This window comes from Gopherus flavomarginatus, chromosome 3 (assembly GCF_025201925.1).
Source record: "Gopherus flavomarginatus isolate rGopFla2 chromosome 3, rGopFla2.mat.asm, whole genome shotgun sequence".
NCBI lineage: Eukaryota > Metazoa > Chordata > Testudines > Testudinidae > Gopherus > Gopherus flavomarginatus.
The window spans coordinates 124,770,549-124,787,782 of NC_066619.1; the positions used below are offsets into that span (position 1 = coordinate 124,770,549).

Sequence of the window (17,234 nt, forward strand, 5' to 3'; positions counted from 1 at the left end):
GCCAGGAGCTCTTCCCCCAGCTGACTCCCCTTTTCCCTCCCTCAGACTGCAGTAGGCAGGGTGGCTGGCCTGCCCTTGGTCAGCACTTCCTGTGAGATGGCCTCTGCCAGCTATGCAGCCACCAAAGAGACCTACCCAGCCATCAAAACTGTATGTGAGGTGGCAGAGACTGGGGTGAGGGCCATCACCTCTGCTGCCATCATCGGGGCACAGCCCATCCTGGACCATCTGGAGCCACAACGTGAGTAAGGGAAGGGAGGCAGAAACACTCCTGTGTGCATGGCAGGGGAAGTGAGTCTGGCTGCAGGCTCAGCCTATAGGGTTCTAGGTCCACTACTGAACTCTACCTCCAACTGGCGGCAAACGGAATCTGCAGACTCCTGTCTCCTGTGCCACTCACCTCTGCTAGCTCCTAGAGTGATCTGGCCAAGGCACTGGCCTTGTCCAGAGTGGCTCGGATGGCTGCAGCAGCTTCTGTTGGTGACTCTTGCTTAGGTACCAGTGCTGAGCTGGGCCAGCCTAGAGGGAGGCAGTGCCCAGGCACAATTCCTGGTGTGTGTGGCTGGCCCAGCGGCACACAGCCACATGCACTGAGTATGGCACCTAATGCCTTGGAGCAATACTTGCTAGAGGGCACTGGCTGCAGCTTCAGTGCTAAAGGGATCTGAGCCCATTGCAGGCACTGGAGACTCCTGAAACCCTCTAGGAGAAGCTGGGAGTGGCAGCTGGGATCTCCTGAATGCTAAACCTGGCTCTGACAGACTGGCTCCATAGCCTTGGGCAACTTACCCAACCCCTCTTCCTTGGCTTCCCCATCAGTAACCTGGGGACACTTGCTTAGGAACACTAGTCCCTCCATGTACACAGATTAGCAGCCCCACAAGATCGGTGCTCATGAAGGAATTAAGGGAACTAGTTCTGTGGTTGTGTTACAGTTGCAGCAGCCAATGAATATGCCTGTAGGGCTCTGGACAGACTGGAGGAGCAGCTGCCCATCCTGCAGCAGCCGATTGAGAAGGTAACCACACTAGTGTCCAGGCTGGTCCTGGCGCAGGCTGAGGCTGTGGGCCCTTCACTTCTGCCAGGTGTTCAGTGGCCTCTCTTCTGACCCCTTTTTCCCTAGGTGGCTTTGGATGCCCAAGACCTAGTGCATGCCACAATGGTGGGTGCCAAGGATGCAGTCTGCAGCACGGCCACTGAGGCAAAGGATGCAGTGACCAGCATGGTGGGTGTGGCCAAGGGGGCTGTCCAGGAGAGCGTGGAGGTGACCAAATCTGCAGTGACCAGCAGCATGAGCACAGTGATGGGTTCCAGCATGGGGCAGATGGCTGCAAGTGGCATTGACATGGCATTGGCAAAATCTGAGCAGTTGGTGGACCACTACCTCCCCATGACAGAGGAGGAGCTTGGTAAGAACCCCTTTGGTTTGTATTCAGCAATTTGACCCTGATGTCTTGGGGCATGGCTTGGACTCCCAGTATTCACAGCTGAGCTGCCGAAGGAGCCACTTCTCCTTGAGGTTCCCTTGCAGCATAGCTTGGCTTCTAGGCCTCCCCTTGTTCCTTCATGCTGGGCCCTCTTCTAGCTGATGGAAGGAGGCTGGTCTAATGGCTTTGACACTGCTCCCTGTGAAGCTACCAGCTCCCTGGCTGGTCAGTGCTGCAGGACATCCAAACCTGCCCTGAGAGAGATTCTGTAGGCCACAAGCTTTGAGAGGTCTGAATGCAGCTGCCTTGTATCCTGGCCCTGCCAACCAGTGGTGCAAGTAGATTTTAACTCTTACTAGTACAGTGATTCATGGGAGGGACCAAAGGTGGAGACATGTGACCCCACATACACAACCCCACTCCTAGACAGGAGATGCAGCTGTGTGGAAGGGATGGTGGGGCAGCTGTGGGTGGTACAGCCACACTGAAGGAGCTGCTGCCGTTCTGCTTCCTTCACCACTGTGGTTCCCAGGAAAGCCCTGCAGTGTTCAGCAGGTACCAAATGTCTTGCTGGTACAGCATACCAGCAATAAATGTCTTAATTGTACAGCGTACCTGACTATACTGGCTTGCTTGCACTACTGCTACCAGCTGACTCCTCTTCCCCCTTGCAGCTGAGCTTGCAACAACTCCAGTGGAAGGACTAGGAGAGGCTCCTGCAGAGCAGCAGAGTTACTACGTGCGTCTGGGTTCCCTTTCAAGCATGCTGCGCCAGCGAGCCTACCAGCACGCCCTGGGCAAGATGAGACAAGCCAGGCAGCGCACCTTGGAGGCCCTCTCCCAGCTCCAGCAAACCATTGACCTGGTAGGAACATGACCCTCTCCTCTTCCCTGTAGATGCTATGGGCCATGGTCTGTGCAGCCTCCTTTGCTCAGTGCCATTGGCACTGTTTGTTCCTAGGCCCCGCAGTGTCACTGCAGTAGTGCTGCCTGCCTGCTACCCACAGCTAACTGTGGGGGAGGTTTCCTGGCCAGCCGCTTCCTGCAGTTTCCAGCTAACTGCACTCTCCTCCTGCAGATCAACAATGCCAAGCAGACTGTAGATCAGAAGCTTCACAATAGCCAGGACCGTCTGCACCAGTTGTGGCTCCAATGCTGCAGGGGGAAGTTTGAAGGTCAGGAGGGCCCAGACTCAGCAGAGGTATTCTCCTTCTCCTTCTCGCCCTGACAGACTTGCTCTAGCAAACTCCCCCATCTGTAAGGGTGACTTGCAGATACTCCAGTCTGTCTTGCTTTCTTCCTCCAGCAGGTTGAAGCTCAGGCTCTAGCCATGTCCCAGAGCCTCACCCAGCAACTGAAAACCACCTGCCTTACACTCCTGGGCAGCATCCAAGGCCTTCCCCACACTATCCAGGACAAGGCCCAGCAGGTCTCCAGCACTATAGAAGAGCTCCAGGCTTCTTTCTCCAGTGCCAGCTGTCTCCAGGATCTGTCCAGCAGTGCCCTTGCCCAGAGTTGGGAGAAGGTGGCCAAGGCCCGGGAGTCTCTGGATGAGTTGCTGGAATATGTGATGCAGAATGTTTCCCTGGACTGGATCGTGGGACCCTTCACTCCCGCTGGAGACTCCACACCATGCCCTGATGAGCTGGTGGAGGAAGGAAAGAAGTCAGAGGCCTGAAGGGTTCCATTCCCACTGCTGCTGGAAGGAATCCAACAGAATTGTCTGCATAGTTAGTGTGGGCTCTCCTTGCTGAGGCCATGGTTCTGCTTCAGCAGATGGTGAACTGATTTCAGCTCTTCCTTATTCAGGTTCTTTAATTCTGCAGATCACATCCCCAGAACTGTTTATTACTGGTTACAGGGTGGCATCGCTAATCATGCAGGACTGCACCCCATACAGGGCTAGTCTGCTTCTCTGAGGACATGGCTTGTGACTGACATACAGCTGTATTTCTCTGTACATATGAAATGCTGCTGAACTAGGTTTTTTCCTAGCTCTTTGTATTGTACAAAACTAGGGTTTAACTTGACAATAAACCTCAACTGCATTCAAATTGCTGTCTGCTTAATGTGATCCCTTCCCAGTTTGTACACTATACAAACATGTACAGTACGGGTGACCCATCTTCCTCCTTCACACCCATCCACCCTCCTTTTCTCTGGCAGGGCTCTAGAATGGTTGAGCTCATCTCCTGGGTGAAGGCATCTCTTCAGGTGCCTCCATATGACATGCTTCCTTTGAGACTTTTCTCAAATCGGAGGCAACAGCCCATTGGAAACACTCATCTGGCTTCCAGTGGGTAGCAAGGCAATACTACAGCCTCTGAGATCAACTAAGAGAGGGAAAGACCCATGGTGTTAGGGCACTATGGCCTTGAGAGTAAAGGGAGTGGAGAACAGAACCTGCTATTGGTAATGAGCAGAGTTAAAAGGGTAACATACAGTGATGTGAGACTGCCAGGCCTTGCCTCTCAGGGCCACCTTAGGCCAATTCAACCAATTCCTCTGAATCAGGCCCTGCCCTTGAGAGGGCCCCATGCCCAAGCCCCAGTACAGCATACGGGCAAGAGCCAGTGTGCTGTACTGGAGTGGCCTGGCTTCCCCAGGGGGCAATTTAAAGGGTCTGGGGCTCCAGCCCCTGCTGGGAGCCCCAGGCCCTTTAAATTGCTACCAGAGGCCCACTGCTGGAGCCCTAGGGAAGCGCTATGGGGCTCTGGGGGCTATTTAAAAAGTGCAGGGCTCCTCCTGCTTCTACTGCCCTGGCCCCTTTAAATAGCCACCAAAGCCCCACTGCTTCCCTAGGGCTCCTGTGGCTATTTAAAGGCCTCAGGTGGTAGAAGCAGGGGGGCCCTGAGCCCTTTAAATAGCCCCCAGGAAGCTGCTGCTGCTACCCTGGGAGGAGGGGGCACTCACCATACAAGGTGGGCTATACCCTCCCATACCTGCATCCCCTGCCCACAGCCAGCCCTGCACCAGCCCATGTCGCCAGCCAGCCCCATGCCTGCAGCCAGCCCCTGCTGCACTCCCTGTCCTGCCTACACCAGCCCCCCACCCTGTCTCCAGCTAACTCCTACTATACCCCTCTCACCTGAAGCCAGACAGTCCTGCAGCCCTTGCCCTGCCTGCAACCAGACCCTACCTCCAATCAGCCCCTGCCCTGCCTCCAACTAGCCCCATCTCCACTGGTGCTCTGCAGTTCCCAGGGCAGTAACACTGCACACCTGCTTCAATGAGGGGAGAAGAGAGCAGCTAGGACCCACACATGCACACCCTAGGTTGACCTGAAAGCAAGTGTGAAAAATTGGGATGGGGGTGGGGAGTAATAAGATTTTTTTATAAGAAAAAGACCCCCAAATTGAGACTGTCCCTATAAAATCAGGACATTTGGCCACCCTAGCACACCCCCACGGAGTGGTGGGGACCCACACATGTGAAATGGAGCTCATTTCTAGATCAGGCCCATCTTTTTTTAAAAACTTTAGGTAGGGTTAACATACATCTGTATTTTCCCAGACATGTCAGGCTTTTTGGTTCTTAAATCACCATCCATGAGGGAAATATGGACATATGGTAACCCTATTGGTACAAAAAATAAATACTGTGACATATCCCTTAAATCAGAACTTTTTATAGAGAACTGGTTGCCAAAAAATGAAAGGCTTTTTTTAATACGGGTTTTTTTGGTGTTGTTTTTTAAGTCATCCCTGCTCGGGGCCCCACTGAAAATATTTGAATTGGGCCCTGCACTTCCTAAAGCCAGCCTTGTTGCCTCTAGTCCAATGCAATGAGACTAAGTAGAGCAGCTACTTCAACCTAGATTAGAAGCATCACAATGGCCAGGACCATCTTATGACAGCTGAACAGGTTGCAAGTGTCTAGAAAAAGAGTTGGTGATTTGACCACTCCAGGCAACTGGCATTTAACAAAGCACACGCAGGGAGACTAGCTGCAAAAAATAGAGCAGTAGATAGTCTTGCTGAAGCATGGACGTCAGCCCTCCTGCATCCTTCCTCCTTGCCATTAGCCAAGAACCTGTCTAACATTTCCTACTGTCTAGTGCAAACCTAGCCAGGCCAATAACAGTACAGGTACATGGCTCATGGTTGTGAGAGATGCATAATAGGACCAGCACTGGGCTTTTAATGCATTTTCCCGAGAGCTTGTGTCTACACTTGAAGTCACTTGTCTAGTATTATCTAGGCAGCTCCATCACTGTTGCTTATCCTAACTAGGGCTTGAGCTATTAAAAAGCTTCAGGCAAGGACATGTCGCCTGGCTTCAGCACTGCAGCAGCACCATGACCAGGAATGGCTTAAAGATGCCACTGCTCTCAAAGATGGAGAATAGTAACCAAACTGGTGATGTATGCAGCTCACATGGCTGGTTACTCCTGATCTCATTGGACAAGGCTTGTCTTATACCCCAATGGACTGGGGATGTCAAGCTCCCTAACTGACAGGGAGCTATCACTGAGGCTACTCTGCCTGTGTAACTGGAGGTGTGTTACAAACCCTACTGTGCTCTGGATTAACAGAGGTCCCTCCAACACACTCATGGGGAAGAGTGAGAGTAAAAGCACTAGCTAGGTGGAGCCCTGCTTGTGTGAGTAAAGGTCCTAGCCAGCTCCTTTTAGGCATCTGGAAGCATAACTAACTACAGATTTTTAGTAGTTCTGGTCAGCTAATCTGACATCTGTGTTCAAGCCCTTTGCTATTTAGTCCAAGTCTAATAAAATGTGTGAGGTCAATGAGTGAATTTCACATCAGCAGATATTGGCTTCAAACTAAGACAGACACATCAGCTGGATTTTCTTTACAGCATGGCAAACATTGTAGCCTGCATTTCCCCAGAACAGCCCCGACAGCTAATCTTTACATAGAGAAGGAGTGGTTCTAACACATCCCCAAGCCAGGGTCAGACCTAAGATACCCCATAGAAACTGTTCCTGGACCAGGCTTAAGTTATAGAAAGTGAACTGACCAACCCCTGGATGCAGTGTTTATGGCACACGGCACAATGAGTTATTTCAACAGGCCCCAGCATGATACATCAACTGGTCTAAGTGTTTAATCCAATGGCCTGTTAGAGGATCCAAGGTATGAGCAGAGAGATCACACCAGCTCCATCCCAATGGTCTGAATATTAGAAGGAGGAATGGGAAAAGGAAAGAGATGCTTCCTGCCCCCAGCTCTCTCTCTCTCTCCTGGGTGGTACCTCCTGGATAATTAGCAACTGTAGCTGCAGATACCACATAGAAAGACTTGCACTGTGCTCTGAACACATTTGGGCTTGTTCTGCTGCCTGCATGTTCATGTGGTGGGGGGCTAAGGAGGGGAAGGTGGTTTCTATGCCCTGAGTAGGCAATGGTCTGTGTGTGCTGGGGATCCTTGCACCTGTGCAGAGCCCTTGGGAACTCAACTACTCTTCCCAACTGCCTGTGAAGTTAATGGGGGTCTGAGTAAATGCAGGGCTCACTGTAGGATCAGGGCCTAACATTGCCCCACTCTGGCACTTGCAGCCACAGAAACTGAGGATCGTGCTTTTGGATGGAGGCCCACTCACATCCCTCTGTGGGACAGAACCATGGATATGAAAACCTAGGCTTGCTTTAAAGGAGTGACGTGAGCACCAGCCTCCGCCCCAGGCCTCTGTCACTCTCCCCAGCTGCTCCAGCCACTTGCACTCCCTGCTTTGACTTTACTGCATGTGTGAAGGGAAATGGAGAGGTTATAGAAAGAAGTTATCCATAGTGTGATCTGCTGTCGCTCCAGCTGGGAAGGGCTGTGGCACTGGAGTAACTAGGCCAGGAATAATAATGGGGAGAGGGCAGAGCCGAGCATAGTGGCTATGACTGACCCACCCTACCCCCAAGCTTTTCCCTGAGTTTGTCTCCACGCTTAGTCCTGCCCTGTGGCTGTCATCCCCAGCATCTCCTCAAAGGCTCCTCTGGAACCCCTGAGCCTGTGGGTTCCACGTATTGAACTGATACTTATATTAGACTGAGTGCAGTTAGTGGAGATGGGAAATGCTATCAACAGCAAAGGTAAAAGGCACCCAGGAGAGTCTGCTGAGGAAATGCCTGTTGCTGGGACAGTGCTCCTGACGGCATCGACTCGTACACGGGCCAGACACCAAACCATGGCAGAGAGATTGTCAAACATTTAACAGGGCTCCCAGGAGAGAGCAAGACTCAGGTAATGATACTGGATGGAGTTTTTAGTCTGATTAACTATGTATGAATAGTACTGGGGTAAGGGCCAAAGGCCTCCACCCGGAATGGAGCCCCATCTGCTGAACGCTACACAAAGAGGTCATCTGCCGGGAGAAATACCACCCAGCATGAGCCAGCCCAGGGACAGAGAATGCACCCAGCCTCTGCCAAAGTGGATGGGGAAAGAAACAGCTGCAGCAACCACTTTGCTGCCCACTGACCTGAACGCCTGGATTGAAACACATCAATGAGCCGGTGTGGAATTCCCTGGCTGATGGGCACTTCCAAAATGAGGGCTATATTCATTGGCAGCTTGGTGGGCCTGATGCAGGCATATCACCTAGTCTGTGCTGGGGGGATGCTAAAGATTTTAGCCCCCATCCTGCTTCAGGAGCAGCCTGGGTCCTCTCTCGGCTGAGGGCACAGGCGTATTTCGCTGCTTGGCAGGCATCAGGAGCTGGAGGGTTGCCTGAGCAGAAGCGACTACATGCAATGTGTGAGGAGGTCCCTGGTGATATATGCATACCGTCCCTGAGGGCACAGGCTCCAGTCTGGCCTGGGGTGTGTCCATGGTTGGGGTGTAATAGACATCTCCTCCCCCACCCCCATGTCCAAGGAGATGCTGCGCAGAGGTGGTTGGTCTGCTTGTGGGAAAGGAGAAGGGGCCAGACGCTAGAAACACCCAGGGCTGCTCTGTTCTCCCCTCCTTTCAGCCTAACCTGTGTTGCTTCAGGGGCACTGCCACCCCCTTCCTAGTACTCTGCTTGGGCTGATGTGTTGAGTATGTGGGGAAGAGGGAGAAGCTGACTCCTCCCTTAGTGCAGTTACTGCCCTCACCCTGCAGTCTGGCTGCAGCTCCCTGTCATGGCTCTGACTCCTGCTGGCAGGGGGAATTTCCCCTGCCTCTGTCTGACCCTGTGTCCTACTCACCGAGGTCTCCAGGGCCTGGGACAGGTTTCCTTGGTCCCTGACATCCTTCTGGTTAGGACAAGCCAGAAGAGAGAGTTGCAAAGGCCAATAGCTCTCCTACATTACTTGGTCTTGCAGTGTGGCTTCCCTCCTTGGGCAAGCACATGGGTGCCCTACTGTGGTAGGCACTGACTGGCGAAGGGACTGCAGCAGCTGTTAGAAATGAGTGTGAGGCTGCAACCTGAGGTCTGCTGATCCCTTAACAATCCCTCCTGGTTCTTGCAGTGACAACTCCCTTCTGTATGTCTGGTAACAGGAGTGAAATCCAGTTTGCCTGCCCTGAGCCCCAGGGACAGGAGCAACAGATAGGCCCATGCTGGGGAGCTGGCATCCCCCTGGCCTTCTGACAGAACTTCATTGTGGCAGAAAATGCTGATTTTGGTGGAGTGAAATGTTGTAGCAAATCTACTGCAGAGTCAACAAAACTCTTGATAAAATCCAGTCTCTGAAGGGGAGCCCCGCAGAGTCCTGGGCAGCCTGTCTGGAGCAAGGTCTCTGAGGTCTTGGAGGCTCCCACTCCTCAGAGCAGCTAAGTGAAACCAATGTTCTTGTCATTCTTGCAGTTGCTATAACTGAAAAGGTCAATTTCCCAAATCTTGTTTCAAAACATCTTGGTGTTTCTGATTTTGGCTGTTTGACACTCTCTGGTTTGCAGAGATGTTTGCTTTTCTTCTAAACTGGCTCTGGCACGTGCTAACTAGAACACTTCTAGAGCAGCCCAGCCCTAGTCACTTCTGCACTGGTTGCAGCTGATGACCCTGGAGCACAGTGGGATTCGTGCAGAGGCACTTCTCAGGCAGGACTCTTTCTGTCAACTAGTTCTTCTGAAAGGAAGCCCGGGACTAGCTGTATTAATCCTGGCAGCAGCAGCAATGATGGGGTGAGCGCTTAGCTGTGGCATCCCAACCAGGATATAATAGATAAATATAGCCCCCTACATTGCTAGGAGCAGAGCTCTGCCATGCTGTATGTGTGCAGAAGAAAACAAGGATCATTCTGGGGATGTCACTGGCTATTATTCCTGACCCAGCTGAGGTTCTGCTGTGCGGGAGCAGAAATCCCCTGGGATGGGGAGCACTGTGGCTAGCTGGGTGCAGAGTTAAAAATCCTAAGAGGGTAACTGACTCAGGAGTCACTTGGTCCAGATGGTGGATGTTCCCCAGCTGACTCCTTTCCCTCCCTCAGACTGCAGTGGGCAGGGTGGCTGGCCTGCCCTTGGTCAGCTCTGCCTGTGAGATGGCCTCTGCCAGCTATGCAGCCACCAAAGAGACCCACCCAGCTGTGAAAGCTGTCTGTGAGGTGGCAGAGACTGGGGTGAAGGCCATCACCTCTGCTGCCATCACTGGGGCACAGCCCATCCTGGACCAGCTAGAGTCACAGAGTGGGTAAGAGGGGGGAGGCAGGAATACTCCTGTATGAACAGCCTGGGGTGGGTACCTGACAGATCCTGCCTCAGTTCACTCTAATGTCCTGGCTAATGAGTGTTTGTAGACAGTACCTCTCTCCTGGTGTGCTGTCTCCCTGCAGCTGGACACAGGTCCTGGGACAAGACACTGGGCAGGTACCACTCCATGGGGACTAGTGCTGTTCTGCAGGGATTGCTGTGGGGCAGGGCATGGTTTCCCCCTGTCCAAGGGCTGAGAAGCCAGCTGAGAGCAAGCAGTGTCCAGCATCCAACCCTGATCTCTCTCTACGGCCATAAAGTCAATGGGACACTAACCAGTCCACAAAATGCTGGAGTGATGCTTGCAGGAGCCCATGGGAATCCCTGACAAGAGCTAGAGTGAAACAGAACATTAATCTCCAAGAGGTTCTGGTTGCTTAAGGGAGCTGTCTTGTTCTCCTGAGGGATCTTGGGGCTAGTGCTCTGAACCCAGAACTGACAGCCAGGACCTGAGTGCTAATCCTGTCTCTCATGTGACTTTGTTGGCCAAGTTGCATAATCTCTTCCTGAGCCCCACATGACACATGGGGAGGCTATTTACAGCAAAGGGACCTTGGGGTAAGGAGTCCCCCTGCCCAAATGCTTGCTGTGATTGAGCACATAGGAAGGAGTTGAGGGCAACAACTCTGATCCTCTTCTAGTTGCAGCAGCAAATGAATATGCCTGTAAGGGACTAGACACCCTGGAGGGGAAGCTGCCAGTGCTGCAGCAGACTGTGCAGAAGGTAAGAACCCTTCATCTTGGTTACAAAACACACATTATGGTTTGTGGGCAGACCACAATTACTGCCATGTCTACTCCATTGATACTCCTAAGTAGCAACCAACACTTTCTTGCAGGGGCAGCTGTAGGCATTTTGCTGCCCCAAGCATGGCAGGCAGGCTGCCTTCGCAGGTTTGCCTGTGGAAAGTCCGCTGGTCCCATGGCTTCGGCGGACCTCCCGTAGGCGTGCCTTTGGAGGGTCCGCCAAAGCCGTGGGACCAGTGGACCCTCTACAGGCAAGCCATCGAAGGCAGTCTGCCTGCCGCTCTCATGGCGACTGGCAGAGTGCCCCCAGTGGCTTGCCGCCCCAAGCACGCTCTTGGCGTGCTGGTGCCTGGAGCTGCCCCTGTTTTCTTGAAATCCAGGTTCTGTCTGGAGCTCCCCACAGCTGTGACACCTCCACAAGGAGGCCATGGTCAGCTCAATGTGGGGGTGTGTGAATGCTGGTTAGTATGCTAGAAAGCTTCCACAGATGAGCATTAACCACTTGGAGGAAGAGATCCGGCCCCACTTCCAGGCTTCTGTCGCTATGCTTCTGTCTTCTCCTCCCCTGTCATCTGCCCCCAAAACACATCTTATAGCTCTAGAGTAAGAGTGCCACAACCTCTCCTTTGACACCTGCCTCTAGGTGGCTTCAGATGCCCAAGACTTTGTGAGTACTGCAGTGGCAGGGACCAGGGATGCAGTCTGCAGCATTGCTGGTGAGGCAAGAGATGCAGTGACCAGCATGGTAGGTGTGGCCAAAGGGGCTGTCCAGGAGAGCATGGAGATGACCAAATCTGCAGTGACCAGCAGCATGAGCACAGTGCTAGGGAAATCTGAGCAACTGATTGACCACTACCTCCCCATGACAGAGGAGGAGCTTGGTAAGAATACTGATGCTGGATCTCCAGGGCCCAATAGCAGAATGGGGCTTTGTTAACCTCTGTATCCTATTCCTCTGCTCCCTCATGCTCTGTGGGGTAACAAGGGCCATGCAACCCACCCTGATCACATGGGCCTGCTGTCTCTTGCAACTTGAGACTCTGACTTATTTTCTGCCCATTAAGTGGCAGTTAGTGGACATCCTGCAGCAAATGTTGGCAGCTGGAAACAGTTGACCAGAGATCCTTTTTTTTAAAGAAAATGTGGTATTGGTGGGTGGAGGCAAATCCCCAGTCTCATCCAGGAGGCAGGGCTTGGAATGAATCCTGGTGTTCCTGTCTCTACCTGCTCCCTCATTGTAGTGATCCTCACCTTGTGTGTTTGACACATCAGTGCCTGTAGCTAGGCCTCCATGGCCTGGAACAGGATACCACATGCTGGGGTCTGACTCTGCAGTTCATCTCATCACAACTGACCATTTCTCCCTTGCTGTATTCCAGCTGAGCTGGCAACCCCTATGGAGGGGTCTGGAGAGCAGAAGAGTTACTTTGTGCGTCTGGGTTCCCTTTCTACCAAACTCCGCCAGCGAGCCTACCAGCATGCCATGGGCAAGATGAGACAAGCCAGGCAGCACACACTGGAGGCCCTCTCCCAGCTCCAGCAAACCATCGACCTGGTAGGGCTTTTATTCTTATTGTGCTTTCTCCTGTAGCTGCTCTAATCACTGAAGCTCAGACTGGTGCTTGCCAAGCTCTGCATGTCCCTGAATGATCATATGAGCAGGTGTGTGTGTGGGTCATGTAGTGTCTGCACACAACTACAGTTCAAAACCCAGCTGGGTGCCATGTAGTGCTGGGTGCATGATACAGGACACCCACTCCCATGGATGCAGGTGACACTGGTCTTTGGTGGCTGCAGAAGTCAACAGTTCCCTTCCAGGAGGAGGGTCTCTAGCCTAGTGGTATCACAGGTGTGGGACTGTCTGCTTCACTCAGCTTCTGCTGATCCCCTGTACACAAGACATACTGGGAGTCACTCTTGTTCTCCACTGTCCTGCATAGTGACTGAACCCCTGTGTCCTCCTAGATGGAACATGCCAAGCAGGCCATGAGTCAGAAGGTTCATGATGGGCAGGAGAAGCTGCAGGAGATGTGGCTAGAGTGGCACAAGGGCCAGCTGGGAGGCAGTGAGGATGACAGCTCACCACAGCCAGAGGTATCTGATGGGTTGTACCCCTGGGGTTCAATCTAGGAGCAGTTGGAACCACTGAGCCCCCTAACAACTCATCTGGGTTGGCCTTTCTCATGTTGCTCTGCTGATAACAGTCCTTAGAGGCTGGCTGTGAATCGCCCACCACAACAGCAGGTGGCTCCACACACCCAACTGAGTTACCCAAGTGCTTTACCTAAGCCACTCATGGACAAACAGGAGGCCCCCCAGCCAATTTCCCAGCTCCCCTGCCATGCACCACTACTAGAGCAAAAACCTAGAATTATACTGTCTTGTGCTGCACAGGAATCTGTACAACATATGCTCATTAATATAGTTTGCTTCCCTCATTGATGTGGGGAAGATATAGGATTCCCAAACACTTCAAGACACACTGTTAAGATAAAACAAGTTTAACTACAGAAAGATAGACTTTAAGCAATTAAGTGATAGCAAGCACATTACTTAGGCTTAGTTAGCATTTATTTGCTAATTTACTTGATATGGTTTGAATGAGCAATTTCTCACCATGGTTGATATGAGCAGTCCACCAAGTTTCTATACTTAGGCTAGAAATCCCTTTAGCCTGGGACCAGCACTTGCCCCAGCCTGCCTCTCAGGGATTTCCAAAAGTCCCCTTGTGTGGGGAGGAAGGTCGAGATGTCTCTCCACAGGGCGGGAACCTTTTGTTCACAGCCCAGTTTATGGGGGAAAAGATACCAAAATGGAGTTCAGTGTCATGTGGTCTGGTCACATGTCTTACATGCCTTGCTGAGTAATAGCAGCCATTACTCATAGGCTGGCTGAAACCTTCACAGGAAGGCTAAGCTCTTCCATAGGCCACTGTCATGGTGGATGGGCCATCAGCACTGTATAGCTGCTTCATTGTTGTGCCTCAAAGGCTGCTTGTGGGTGTCTTCAATTACCTAGCAAAACTTTGTAACTTCACATACACTGATAGCATATACAATCTGAGATATTAATGTTCAACAGATGAAGACTTTCAAAATGATACCTTACAAGGCATACTCTGTACAAAATGCCAGTAATCATATTACTATGGTGAATGTGGGGTGCAGAGTCAGTATCACTGTCCTCTTGCTAAGATGCAGTGTGACAGTGCTATATAGCTCAGCCTGACAGGAGTGAGCTTCACACACACCTGGTCACACTCCCTCCTATCTCTCCACAGGAGATGGGGTCCCAGGCTCTAGCCACTTCCCATAACCTCATCCTGCAGGTGCAGACTGCCTGCCATAGCCTCCTGCCCAACATCCAGGGCCTCCCTGCCTCTCTCCATGAGAAGGTTCAGCAAGCCTATAAAAACATGGGAGAGCTCCAGATTTCCTTCTCCAATGTCCAGTCCTTCCAGGAGCTCTCTGAGGGTATCCTGACCCAGACCCGAGAGAAGGGGACCAAAGCCCAGGAATCCCTGGATGAGCTGCTGGAATATGTGGTACAGAACGCTCCCCTCACATGGATCGTGGGACCCTTTATTCCTGCTGGAGACTCTGCAGAGCCACTGGGGGAACCAGCAGAGGAGAAGGTCACAGCCTGAAGGTTTCGTATCCATGTCTTCACCACCACCATGCTGCAGATGTTTGTGGTGAAGAGCATGTCGCACTCTTCAGTTATTGCAGCAACTCTCTCATGGAATGGAGGCAAATGTCATTACCTTGATAAGCCTAGTTGCACTGGGTCTGCTATTCTGATCCCTTGGTTTTCTCACCTCCCCACTAGTTAGTGACTGACAGGATACCTTCTCATGAGTACCCAACTGTCTAGAACATCCACCTATTAAATGGGCCTTAGCTGGAAGCCTTCAGAAGGCATGTGTCTCATGGTGACTTGGTTTCTGACAGCTGTTGATGGGTTTGCAGGAAAGGAGAACCAGCTCAGTAGGGCCTAACTTCCAGGCTGGAGAAGGGTGGGTCAGAGATGAGAACCCCACTACCATGGGAATCCTGGCGTGTTGAGCACATGCTGGTACAGGGTGCTGACTCCAGTCCACCTAGAGGTTCTAAGGTATCATTTGTTCAGCATGAGGGCTCCACCTTGCCTTCCTCGAAACAGCATTTAACCAATGCTGCTAGTTCAGTTATGGGTGTTCCTCCCACCTCTCATTCCTGTGCTGGGTTTCTCTAAGGTAACTGTAACAAGCCTTGTTAATGGAACTGCATATGGGCCAGTGGATAAAAAAGGTCTCTCTGCAGGTGACCAAACACTTTTCTAAGTTTACACAACTAGCCTCTTCCACAATAAACACAAGCTGCTTTCAACAAAGGTCTCTTGTCCTTTTGTTCATCTGAACCATATGCAGATTTCTCCACATGGCTCCTTGTCTTGCTATCCCATCTCAAATGGACCCTCTGACTGAGCCAGCTCCTGGAGACCAGCTCTCTGAGTAGGGCAGCCTGACTTTTTGGTTCCTTTGCTGGCCTGGGCCTTCCCAACTCCCTGGAACAGGCTCTGAGTGCTAACAATGCCAGGAAAAGGTCTCTCAGGGGTGCTCTTCTGCTGGTCTACCACTCTGAAGACAATGCAGGTCCAGAGTATTGCTCAGACCCTGGCCATGGGAATGATGCTCTGCCTTGGATCACTCAGATTTCTGGGGTATGCCACTCCACCTTCCCTTCCATTTCTTAGCTTGACTAGTCACGTGTTGCCTTCCCTGTGTCCTGCCACTCAAACTCTCTATGGCTTTATGCTCTAACAAAGATGCTTAAAGCCTTCATCAGAGAAGCTAGTTTGGCACTAACTATTTCTAGTCAGGCACAGTTGGGGGAAATTCATCTCAGGCAGGATGATGCTAAAGCATCCTCACTGCTACAAGTACTGGTGTAAAATGCTCCCCTGAAAGGTGATTGTAGTCTCACCCTTAATAGTCACCACCTACCTGGGAACCAGGTCAGCTTGAAGACAAGGCTCAGATAACTTGCTCCTCCCTTTGGTTTCTACTGCACTCAACATGCCTGCATGGATTTCAAAGAAGCAGAACTTAGCCCAGTATTCTAACACAGGTAGAAAAGACACTTGAGAAATGACCCAAAGGAATTTGAGGGAACTCTTCTTCCCTGCCCCCAATTGTCACTCTGACCAAAGCTACTTCCAGCATTTCCCTAGCTCAAGTATTAAGTGTCTTTGCTGTGGTCAGTGTGGTTCTACATGAATAGTTCTTTTTCAGATTACTAGACTGCTAGTAAGGCTGCAGTGTTTATAGAACTTCCTGGGCTTCAAAAAAACCAAATCAGTCAGGCCTCAGTTAGTATAAACCATTTGTGAATATTTGCTATGGCCTCTTTTATCTCAAGATGTAGCAGCTTGTACTTGAGTGGCCCTTGTTCAGGTGCCAGGGTTTCACTGAAATTCAATTAGCCCCAAGTTTGTGGCTTGCAAAATCCCATGCAATTAACTAGTGAAACACTTCCAGTAAGTTTTGTGACAATGTCTCTCCTGCTCCCACCACTCATCTGTGAGAGAATGGAAAAGACACCACATGCATAAGCAAATGAGACCTTTTATGTCCTATGCAGCTGTCTCTCCTCAGGAAGTCTGCATGTTTGCTTCCTGTGATACCAGACACCTCTGAGTTCTTGGGGAACCAGGGTGCAGTATCCAGCCTAACTCATGAAAATCTTCCCCCTCCCCACCCCTCAGCCTCTGCTTAAACCAAAACCTATCAGAGAAAAGAACTTGCAGAGAGCAGTGAAGGGCATTGGGAGACACACCTAGACCCCCCCTGACAAGAGTGACAAGATTAAGACATCTCCATTAGCATACAGAATGGAGAGCAGAGACGAATCCCTTAGGCTCATCTGCATGAAAGATGGGACAGGAAGACATCTCAATTTGCATACAGAATGGAGAACCAAGAACCACACTGAATTCTGGGACTAGAAAAATCAGGGAAGTACTGCATCATGGGAATCTCTGCTCCAGATGCTAATGAACCTAGGCCTGCACACACCCAGCTCAGCAATTATCAGACCAATTCTAGTAATGAATCCTTAATTGATATCTAAATAGTAAAGCCGCCTAGTTGCATTGTGAGCTCCCTGGAAGAAAACACCACCCATAGCCAAGAGTGATCAGCTCCTTTTGTCTAGTCTAAAGAAAACTCTTGAGTTATCAGCCTCACCTATAAACAAATCTATTGTTTTCCCTTGAACAATTGTATTTTCTCTACAAAAATCCCTACTCACCCTCCAGTCAGGGTTCTGATGCTCAGATCCAAACTCTGCACCAGTTCCACTAGGACTCCCTACTCTCCTGACTAATCGTGCTGGGGACTCTGCCTGCCTCCTGCCCTCAGGACCCGCTGCTACCAGCATCATCTGGGAACCCCAAC

At 51.4% G+C, this 17,234-nt stretch overlaps 2 protein-coding genes across 2 annotated transcripts in view; both read left to right on the forward strand.

Moving 5' to 3' along the window:
• Nucleotides 1–17,234, forward strand: part of LOC127046257 (stimulated by retinoic acid gene 6 protein-like) — a 104,180-nt gene that overhangs the window by 43,243 nt on the left and 43,703 nt on the right. The gene's annotated exons all lie outside the window — the stretch shown is intronic.
• Nucleotides 8,850–14,444, forward strand: LOC127046308 (perilipin-3-like). Its single transcript, XM_050943178.1, has 7 exons — nucleotides 8,850–8,909; nucleotides 9,790–9,988; nucleotides 10,693–10,775; nucleotides 11,442–11,679; nucleotides 12,178–12,353; nucleotides 12,764–12,892; nucleotides 14,079–14,444. Exons 1-7 carry the CDS (start codon nucleotides 8,850–8,852, stop codon nucleotides 14,442–14,444), a joined length of 1,251 nt encoding a protein of 416 aa, XP_050799135.1.

Coding starts and splice junctions, on each gene's coding strand:
- LOC127046308 (XM_050943178.1), top strand. CDS start 8,850: ATGTCTGGTAACAGGAGTGAAATCCAGTTTGCCTGCCCTGAGCCCCAG. Junction 8,910..9,789: donor AGCCCCAGGGACAGGAGCAA/CAGATAGGCCCA, acceptor CTTTCCCTCCCT/CAGACTGCAGTGGGCAGGGT. Junction 10,776..11,441: donor TGCAGCAGACTGTGCAGAAG/GTAAGAACCCTT, acceptor ACCTGCCTCTAG/GTGGCTTCAGATGCCCAAGA.